Raw genomic sequence first — 12,108 nt, forward strand, 5'->3', positions numbered from 1 at the left:
AACAAAAAAAGTTTCGCATAACGAGTAAGATTCTGGAACGAACTATGCTCGTTTTGAGAGATTCCACTATAGCTTAGTAAATGTGGGTGTCGCAGGTGCTGGTATGCAAAGAACATTTTTGAATCAAAACGAATATTGGTGAACTTTAAGTTACGCGACCACGGTATGGGCACAACCAGGTACTAGAAGGAATCCCACTCGCGGAACACACCCCCACAAACGATGTAATTCATCTTACAGCTCTTAAAATGTTATACAAACCTATCCACACAACTGGATAAATATTTACCGCAGTGTGCAACTACAGCATTGTTTCAACGGAGCACAAAACAAACCCTGGTTCACAAATTTACGATATTTACGTATTGTAATATATCCTGCAACTGTAATTTTGCAATTACATTGTATTACTTGTGTTGATAGATTTAACCTTTCAATACAACATTTTGAGTGTGTCAAAATACTTGTTCACAAAATCTGGATCATCTCCAAATACAGTGGTTAATTTCATATTATTTTTTGACATCTCATCAAAGATGAAGAAGAATATGGAAGTCTGGGCATTTACGGGGCTGACGACTGTCATAGGCTGGTTTAAGTGATCACTTTACACACGTGTAACATTCACCAATTCTACCCATTATTGACAACCACACTACTCAAATTCTTGGAAGTTCTATATATATGAACCAATATAAATAAATTAAGTAAAGAAAATACAGGAGTTAATTTCATAGATAATATGAAATTAACTCCTGTAATTGGAGATGAGAATGTAACTTGAAAAATGAAAATGACATTTTCTAGCGTTTCTCTTGTGTGTGATTATAATCCAGGATTCGGACCTCACATACTAATAAAAGAGTTTCGGCTCAGTAAAAAGCTTCTTTTCATCTTACCAATAAAAGTCTGGTGAAATTCTAGTGATTCAAGAACAATGTTTCAAAATTGGTTGAACTTCCAAGAATTTGAGTAGTGTGGTTGTCAATAATGGGTAGAATTGGTGAATATTACACGTGTGTAAAGTGATCACTTAAACCAGCCTATGACGGTCGTCAGCCCCGTAAATGCCCAGACTTCCATATTCTTCTTCATCTTTGATGAGATGTCAAAAAATAATAAAACCTTTTAATGATACAACAGCACTATTTTATCTCGTTATCATAAATAAAAGACCACCGTTTGGCTTCAACTGTTCATCATATAATTAACAGATACCATAATTTGAACACCGCTAGCGAAAAATAACTGTTGGCTTTAATCACCATTACATCAATAATTTTTAATTGTTATTTTGTTTTCGCTTTTGAAACGCTAATCATTTTATGTGTGATGATGTTTTGTGAATGATATTGACATACCTCATTCATCGCATGCCTCATGCTTCTAATCAATTAATGCAATCCTCACTACCTCTCATTACTGTGCTGGGATGGATCTTATGTTACTTCTAAGCTTCTCATACTGTAATGCTTCTACATTTTCACAGTGTGTGTTGAACGATTAAACAGTATCTGAAACGAGAATGTGTTATGCGTCACTTCCAATGATGACTTTTTAAAATGTCTACCCCAAGATTCAACCTTTTTTACCTTAATTCAAAAACTTGCGAAAATATAGCCAATATTTTTTTAAAAGTGAAGCATAACTACAGTAATAATGTGAATTCAATAACATATTTACCTGAAAATTCACCCTAGTGTATTTTTTTGTTAAACTCGCGTAAATATGTTTAAAAAAATTGGTTAATAACAACAGGAAAAATGTGAATTAAAAAAATATCATCCTTAAAATTCACCATACTGTACTTACATATAAAAAATCTCGCGCAAATATGACAAAAAAATGGGGCATAACTTCAGTACTAACGTGAATTTTACAGTTATAATGTGAATTCCATTATTACGTCAGAAATACTTTAATATATATGTGTATTTATGTGTACCTATTATATGTGATATGCACGTTGTGTAATTACAGCCGAATACTATACTATGAGTTGGCATATTATTTTATTTAGAAAATAAACATTTGAATTTATTAGTCGACAATACTTTTAGACCATGAGTTATAACAAAAATGGGTCATTCTGAGGGATCCGTTCGATGCTGCCGCAGGACCCAAGGGATATCTGAAATGTAATATTTCTGTGAAGGGAACAGGTGGTGATATCATGTTGACACCTAGATCAAAAAGGAAGGAAGACAATATTCTAGAGTAAGTTTAATTTCCCAAATGATAAATTCACAATTGGTTTAAGTACAAATTGTATATGCATATATATATATATATATATATATATATATATATATATATATATATATATATATATATATATATATATGTATATATATAATTATATATATATATATATATATATATATATATATATATATATATATATAATTATATATATATATATATATATATATATATATATATATATAAATATACAATATATAAAGCATGTTCTAATCAAAAGCATTTGTTTTTAGAAGTTTTACATATGTCCAGGGTTTCAATGTTTTTTTTTCTCGTATTGTTCTAAAAATTCGTGACACATAATTAACACACACAATTATAATGTCGCAACTGTCCTTAATGATTTCTGATTTATAAATATGAGAAATCTTCAACAGTTTTCAATTACAAAGGGTAATTTTTTTCTTAAATAAGAAATATTTTTATGAATATTTAAGATACTTGAATTTTTTATATATTATATTGAGTGGTCACAGAGTATTAACGAAATATTATCTTAATTAATTCGACAGTGACTTTTTGTTTTTATCTGTCCATTTTTAATTAATGTTTTTCTTAGTAAATACCACTATTTCTTAAAATCTATAGTGACAATGTTCACATGCGTTGATTAAAAATGATGCGGAATGCATCAAAACACGTGTCACAATAGATTTTTAGAAATAGAGGTATTTACTAAGAAATATTAATTTTAAAAAAATATATATATGTCTAAATACTCGTGATACATGGTGGCGCAAAATTAATCACCCTATTGGAAGATGCTATAATTTTCGCCAATTTTTATATTGTACATCAAATATATTTGTTATTTGTGAATTTTGTTTTTGAATATTTGTGACACAGAGCTGAAGTATACAAACGAAATGATAAAACGGACAGAAATGTGTCAACACTGGCAACAGCCACTTGACGGATATCATTTTTTACACTTAATAGAAAAAGTTGTAAAGGTCCAAATAACAAAAAAAAAATTTCGATAAAAAATTATTTTAAATAAAATTGGAAGATTTTTTTTTTGTGCAGCTGTCAAGTTGCTGGCAGCAGCTGTCTAGTTCACAAATGACAACTAGATTGACGTACGATGCCATTTACAAAAATGTGATTCATTTTGCGCCACCTGTATACTTATATCTAAATGGGCAACATCAAACATGAACACAATTTGACACCGTGCCTTGAATTTTCCAGGAAGCTTTTGCTACCCCAAGGCGTAGTCAGCGACAGACAAAGAGCTCGGTTCGTGGTACACGTACACAGAGCCGACGGAATACCTCAGATGAATCTGGGACTGATGGCCAATGTAAAAAAAACTCTAACGGGACGTACTATAGATTCCGCCAACCCATTCGTAAGAGTCTCTTTCGCGGGCATGACTGTAGGTTTTCAATTTTATTATTTATTTAATTGATATCAATCAGAATTTTTTTAAATTATATAACTAGAATTAAACAAGGTTATTGGAATGAATTGCACCTTTAATCACCTTTTCTAGATGTGTTTACAATCGAGATATCACTGCGTTTATATGATATTTGTCAGCCTCCGTAGTGTAACGGTCAGCACGTTCAGCTACCAGTCTGGTGGTCCCGGGTTCGATTCCCAGGGGGAGTCAAATGAATACAAATGATTTTTTCACTCTTATATCACCCTGGACTGGTACCTGAAGCGGAGGGCTGATCACCTTTCCTTCGTGTGTTAACGATCAAGATAACACTACGTTTATATGCAGTGCCTTATGTACCATCGGAGTGCGGATAAGGTTTGAAGAAGAAAAATAAGTTTTTCTGATTGAATTTCCTGATGAATAATGATATGTGGCTGAAAACTGAGAAAAAGTTTATGTTGTCTTTCCAAGTATCGGGAAAAGAAATGTCAATGTAGAATCAGACAAGACTCCCTGAGTATTTAAGTTATAAAAATTATTTTTACATTGCCGCGTGCTTGATTTTGATTGTGAATTATGTACAAGTATGAAAATTAGGTTTTGGATGTTTGATACTAGCGGTTCACAACGGTGTGCTGGTACCGACACTAATGTATAGAAGCGAAACATGGAACTGGTAAAGGAAGGATGAAAGCAGAGTGAACGCTGTTGAAATGCGCTCCCTCAGACGAATGTGTGGAAAATTATTGTATGACAGAATTAAAAACAAAGATATAAGAAAGGAATGTTAGGCTGAACGAGGAACAATTGAACAGATTAGGAAGAGTTCTTTGCGGTGGTATGGACATGTGGAGCGAATGGATAATGAGAAAATGACTAAGAAAATATATGTGGCAAATGTGAGAGGGAAAACAGAACGAGGACGACCGAAAAAGACTTGGCACGATCAGATCAATCAGAACCTAAAATCTGGCGGTGTCAAAAGTCTGCGTAATCGCAGGACATGTATGACTAGATGTATGGATGTGAAGGAGGCGAGGAGTGTTTGTCAGGACAGAAGAGTGTGGCGTTCCATCCTCTCTGCCTACCCCTGAGGGGAAACAGCGTGATGGTAGTAGTAGTAGTAGTGATACGCTTGTTAGTAAGAAGAATACACTAAGACCTCACTTTGCGTCGTAGATACGTTCCAAAATATCACGACGCAAATTGAAATTTACAAAACGTAAATCACCTTTTAAAAAATTTAAAAATGATTCACTGAATAATAAAAAATAAAAATAAAACGCAATTCGAAAAAACAACGACGCACAGCGAAAAGGAGTCTTAATTCAGTAACGACGCAACTTCGAAAAAACGCAAAGTGAAACGACGCAAAGCGGGGTCTGAGTGCACTGTAATATTTTATTAATCACGTATATCGATTACCATCAGAACATTGGTTCATTACTGATAGTAATCAAATACTGATAGTTATCAAAAAATGTCAATTACTATCAGCACATTAGCCAAAAACTGAGAAATTTTTAAATTAGGTTTTGAATGTTTGATATATCACTCACTCCTTTCCACAACGTCATAAATAAAGAACTTGATTTTTCAGTAGATCGTTTTTAAAGTTTAAAAATATAATGAAATGTATTGAAAACAAATATCAAGCCACTTATCGAACTTTTTACTGTGCAACAGATCTTTTAAGGTAAAACCTGAATGTTTTTTCTCCATTTGAAAAATATTTAGTGTATTTCAAAATATAATTAAACAATACCTTTTCTTCAAAATGCAAAAAAAAACACTTTAGCCCTATCGTGGGTAAATATTAAGTTAAAAATATGCCGCTTTTGCTGGGATATAGTACATTTTCTGAGCATTTCAAAACATGTACAATTCACGATTTTTGATATATGACGTTCTTGAACGGAGTGAGCGATATTTGATGTTATTTTCAGGCCAAGACAAGCGTGAAACGCAACACCTACAGTCCCGTATGGAATGAGAAAATCGTTTTTACTGACTGGGTCCCTCCGCACTGTCGAAGAATAAAAATCGAGCTTGTAAATGACGACACGGTCATGTCCACAGTCATTGGCACCCATTACATCGACATGAAGAATATTTCTGATCCGAGTTGTAACGGTAAAATATGTCGAATTTATATTTGAAGCACTAACTTAGTAATTTTCCATTTTATAATTAAAATGTAACTTTGTTTTAAAATATCTAAAAATATTTTATTTTAACGTATTTATAATGTCTACCGGTTTCGAAGCTAACCGCTTCCTTATCAAGACTGATTAATACTAAAACACTATCTAATGAAGCGGTTAGCTTCAAAACCGGTAGACATTATATTTAAGTTATAATAAAATAAACTTTTTAAAATGAAACAACTTTGTTTTAACCACAATTTTATTACTACTTTAACATACCGGTTTCGACAAGAACCTTGTCATCATCAGGGTTTTATTAAATTCTAATACATTAAAAACATTAAAATACTAATAATTAATTACATCCCTTTACCAAAAACAAGGTAAATTTTTAGTCAATAGGAAAATTTTATTTTCCCTACTCACAAGGACTCAAAAGGAAAATTTTATTTTCCCAACTCACAAGGACTCAAAAGGAAAATTTTATTTTCCTACACACAAGGATTTCAAAGGAAAATTTTATTTTCTTTACTCACAAGGTCTAAAAAGGAAAATTTTATTTATCCTGCTCACATGGACTCAAAAGGGAAATTTTATTTCGTTACTGACTTGTAAGGAATTTTTCTTTTTCTAGGATTTCTAGCAACATTCGGGCCAACGTACGTGTATTTTTACGGATCACTAAGGGAATATACCCTTATAGACATGCACTCTGACCTCAACATCGGTGAAGGAGAAGGGATGGCTTATCGAGCCAGGTAGGAAATACTACACTTAATTATTTACGTATCGTACATTATTGCAAATTACATTATTCAATATCGAGTTTCAAGAAGTAACGAGATATTAATTCTATATATGCACAAGATATAGAGTTAATATCTCTATGTCAAAAATTACGTTTTCTTAAAATGAAAATTATTAATAAATTTTTTATATATTTAAAATTTACATGCACACTTCTGTTAGAGCCAAATCCAGTATACGTACATTTCGTTATAAATAAACCAAACAAATAAGTAAAAGTTTGTTTAAGGATATCTTTCAAAGATGACATAATTATCTAGGAAAATAAATTTGTCATATTCTGTCCTTTTCACTCTAGCACATAATTTGTATTATAAATATATTTAAAAGGTGTTTTATACAAATAAATAACTGTATTTTTTGAGGACCTCCGTTAAGGCGACAAAAATACTACGAAAAGAAAAACGAAACCTCAAAATTTATATTTAAACGATTCGATTATTTCATCTCTTAAACATTTATTGGAGGTATGGAAATTATTGTTTTATTTGATTCTAGAGTCATGATATCGATCAGAACGGAAATTCAAGATGGTTTTGCGACTATCCCATCGCAGGTAGTAGTATCTCCGAGCCAAGTGCCAACGGAAACCCCCTGCACTATTGAAGACGACTTCCTTCTATTCGGAACCATACTGGATGTGACAATGATCGAAAAGAAATTGTGTGGAAAGCCTGTCAGCTTCGAGCTAACTATGGCTGCTCATGGAAATAGCACAAACCAATCTTCTCGGTCTACCCAAGAAACTCGGCGTATGTATATCTTAAGCATCGATAACTTTTAAAAATATACTTTGCTATTGTTCATTCGATACTCCAATACAGAATAATTATATGGAAAAATTATGCAGACAACAATATTATGAACTCAATAAAAGTAGTATAAAGAACAATAATCATTAAAGAAATATTGAAACAAAGATTTTTCTCAACACAAACCCTTTACGCAAAATTACCAGTACATAAAGATGAAAATATATAGTTATTTTAAAGTTACATTTTAATTATAGAAAATATATATTTCTAACAAATATCAACCATACAACTACTTAAAGAAATACAAAGATACAAAATTCGAAACAACAATATCCCAATGATTTAACAATAATTTAAAAGTCCCCAAATGCAACACAAAACTTTACCAACAAAAATTACATATACTTATCCAAAAAAAATAACAGCCTCCCTTTAGAAATTAAAAATATAAAATACACAAACACTCTAAAAAAGAAACTTAATGAACACTTTTAACATACACAGACTATACAATGAAAAAAACTAAACAAGATAACTCCCTCTCAAAGCACAAGAGCTTGTTTTTTTTGGAAGGTACCGCATAAAAATATATGTTCCCTGGTAATATTATTTAGATAAATAAAAAACATTTTTTATATTTTCGTAAATTTTTATATTGATCTTCGCCTTCATCCATTTCTCTAAGGTACATGACAGGAATTAATGACAAAAAGTTACTTATACCTGTATGAACATTTCATATCAGGATAACGGCATTAAAATTTATCTTAGTACCTGTAGTTTGGTGATTTCATGTATATATCTAGAATACAGTCGATTTTCATATAAGTCTTTTTTGTTTAATTAAAAATACAAAAAATAGCCAAAAAAATTATAATGAAGCCGTTTGTCGGTTCTAAAATTAATTGTTGAAGGAAAGTATAAACAACAAAAATAACAAATTCTAAAATTAACCAAAGAATCTTAGTAAAAAAATATTTAATAATAACAATTATATCAATGCAAGTAATTATATATATATATATATATATATATATATATATATATATATATATATATATATATATATATATATATATATATATATATATATATATATATATATATATATATATATATATATATATATATATATATATATATATATATATATATATATATATATATATATCAATATATATATATATATATATATATATATATTTATATATATATATATATATATATATATATATATTTATATATATATATATATATATATATATATATATATATATATATATATATCAATATATATATATATATATATATATATATATATATATATATTTATATTTGTTTTTATTTTTAAAAAATACTAAGATTCTTTGGTTAGATTTGATAATATAAAATGAGATTTTGAGTGTGGTTATCTCAAATTAGTAAGCTTCGTGCCTAAATAATATTTTTTGTACATATTTCAGTATATTTGCAGATAATTATATATAATACCAGTTTTTGAGTTTTATTTCATTACACACGATTAGTTCCGAAAACTACTGTTGTTTTCATCGATAGGTAATTATTAATACTGTTTATTTTTACAACAACTATTGTTTTCGAAACTAGTCGTGTGCAATGAAATTAAACTCAATAAGTGGTACAAATACTCATACAGGTGTTATTTAAAAAAAATCAACATGTAATTCCACAAACTTAATGCCGATTCAATAAATAATATATATGGATTTCTTTTTTATTATTATATGCGTGTATATATTTCAGCTATAAATCCAAATCATAGTGCTACCACTCCCATGAATTCTCTAACTCGTGATAATGTTAACTATCACCTCCCTTTATGGGATACTAAACCATGCTTGTACCTAAATTTCTTGTGGCCAGACCACAGACAACGCATGTATACATCTAATATCCTTGAGAAAATCACCAAAAGATTGGTAAGTAAATAGTTTTTGTTCTTGTTTTGTTTTGATAAGTTTATTCTTAATCTTAACTTTGATTATATCTATTAAAACGAACATCACTAGAAATATAACTTTTGATACCACCACATTACATTGCTCTCGGAATAATGGTCAATTTTGCATATGCATATATATATATATATATATATATATATATATATATATATATATATATATATATATATATATATATATATATATATATATATATATATGTGTGTGTGTGTGTATGTATGTCTGTGTAAGTGCGTGTTTGTATATGTGTGTAGTGTGTCCATATGAGCGTATGTGTATATGTATGTAGTGTGTCCATGTGAGCGTATGTGTGTGTGTGTGTTTATTTGCGTATTAATGTTTGTTATATACCATGTGCCTATTTGTGAAGACCTATAATTGGCTTTGTGTTAATTGTTTCTTTACTGTTATGTATTTGTACGTGTTGGTTATTCTAAAAATATATATATTTTAAAATAAAAAAATATAAATTAAATTTTTAATTACACTTTGACGAAATAATTCAATATAATCACAAATGTACCGTCGTATTTTTAAAAAAAAGTATGATGTCCTTTTTTTAATTTAAAATAGTTTATTTTCTAGTACAGCGCTTATTTTCGATCGAAATACACGTACGTGTCACGCATTTTCATCCTGCGAGTTAAAAATGGTTGTATCAATAATGCCTTAAAGTACTCGTATATTGATATAACCCTTTTAAATTCACGAGACGATTGTGTACAGTGAATTCAGTTGAAAAAGGGTATGTGTAAGGTACGGTCTATGCCATCCAAAGACCATTTAGGAACTATAAAATGAAAATCGACAGAATGTTTACGATAGAGGCTATAAAAAATTATAAAAGGGAAATTACGATTATTACATATTAGGCTGATACATGCTTTTGGTTTAATTATTCGGAACAAGTATTAAAAAAAATGAAAGAATGTTTCTTTTTACGAAGTCGTGCATTATTTTCTAATGTATTTCCTTAGAAGAGAATTATTTGTATAATTGGAATTAAAATAATAATTATTATTTGATATCTCATCAAAGATGAAGAAGAATATGAAAGTCTGGGCATTTACGGGCTGACGACCATCATATGCTGGTTTAAGTGATCACTTGACACACGTGTAACATTCACCAATTCTACCCATTATTGACAACCACACTACTCAAATTCTTGGAAGTTCTATATATATATATATATATATATATATATATATATATATATATATATATATATATATATATATATATATATATATATATATATATATATGTATATATATAAATACATATATATATATATATATATATATATATATATATATATATATATATATATATATATATATATATATATATATATATATATATATATGTGAACCAATTTTGAAACATTGTTATTGAATCACTAGAACTTCACTAGAGACATTTATTGGTAAAATGAAAAGAAGCTTTTTATTGAGCCGAAACTCTTTTATTAGTATGTATGTGAGGTCCGAATCCTGGATTATAATCACACACAAGAGAAACGCTAGAAAATGTCATTTTCATTTTTATTATTTTAGGTTATAATTTGTCCAGATAATTTATAAAATACTTGTTCACAACTGTGGATAATCTTCAATTTTAAAAATAATTTGACAAATACTCCTATAATTGGAAGTAATCCAGTATTTGGACACACTCAAATTGTTAGAATTAAAATATGTTTTTATTATTGAAAAGATAAGGCTGGTCCACATATTGTGAACTAAGTCCAAAAATATTCTAGTGCGTTTATTTAAAACCTAATGTGATTATCATATATTATCACCATAGGCTAATGAAATTTTATTAAACAATCCACTTAAAATCACCGCCATAGTGCAGAAACCGTGGGCCGTCTCTGTGATTAAGGGCGAACGAATGTATCGCCAAATGATTCATACTTTTAACTTTAGTTTAATATATATTTTAAGTATGTTTTATGTATATCTTAAGGGGGAATCCGCAGAATTCAAATTCAGAACGCGGACGACCGCGCAAGAAGTCGGTCGTGCTTCCGAGTGTGATTTGAAAAAAAAGACTTTTACATTTTTCTTATATAGAAAAAATAGTTTGACTATTTTTATCTACTCCTTACCTTTTAAAAACTCTTTTCAATTTAAAATCATATATTTATTTCGATAAAAAAATTATTTCTTCAATACAAACCCCATATTTCAAGCAAAAAAATCAATGTTATGTGGGTTTAAAAAATAATTATGTTCCGATTTATTGTATATTGTTCCTTAAATATATGGACGTAGTAGCTCGAGTACTTTTGTTGTCAACAAAATAGCATTGTTTACGCAATAAGCAATAAGATACTAAACACCCTTTAAAAAAATTATCACGGCAATAGCAGCCCCTGCTATAATATTCAAGCTTGCATGAGTTAACCTTGGACATGTCGTACGAATGAGTGAGGAAAGAACGGGAAAACAAATTTATTAGGCGAATGTATTTGGAAAAAGTGACAGAGGAAATTCGAAGAAAACTTGATGGGGTCAGGTGTTAGTTTGAAGAAAGTTTTGTCAGGGGTTAGACAAAGTTCATTTATTCTGATGAATCTTATCAAATACGAGTACATCAAATCTGACGCACCAATTTAAAAAGAAAAAAAATCATTCAAAATTATAAACGATATAATTTCTATATGATCTAACTAAAGAACAACAAATGCAAACGAATGTGAACATATTTGACTCTCTTTTGAAAAAAATATTTAATACCCTAGACGAAAAAATGAGACA

At 29.3% G+C, this 12,108-nt stretch overlaps 1 protein-coding gene across 1 annotated transcript in view; it reads left to right on the forward strand.

Annotated features, from left to right (window-relative positions):
* The window catches only part of mfr (ferlin family C2 domain-containing myoferlin misfire), a 38,206-nt gene that overhangs the window by 18,976 nt on the left and 7,122 nt on the right, over positions 1-12,108 (forward strand). The window contains 6 exon segments of the mRNA XM_088261384.1: positions 2,061-2,217; positions 3,454-3,640; positions 5,596-5,782; positions 6,431-6,554; positions 7,102-7,355; positions 9,123-9,298. Of these exon segments, the coding sequence (XP_088117510.1) occupies positions 2,061-2,217; positions 3,454-3,640; positions 5,596-5,782; positions 6,431-6,554; positions 7,102-7,355; positions 9,123-9,298 (1,085 nt within the window).

The sequence above is a fragment of the Brachycentrus maculatus genome, unplaced genomic scaffold, assembly GCF_059751285.1.
Source record: "Brachycentrus maculatus isolate JH-2025_06_01 unplaced genomic scaffold, ASM5975128v1 h1tg000153l, whole genome shotgun sequence".
In the NCBI taxonomy this organism is placed as follows: domain Eukaryota; kingdom Metazoa; phylum Arthropoda; class Insecta; order Trichoptera; family Brachycentridae; genus Brachycentrus; species Brachycentrus maculatus.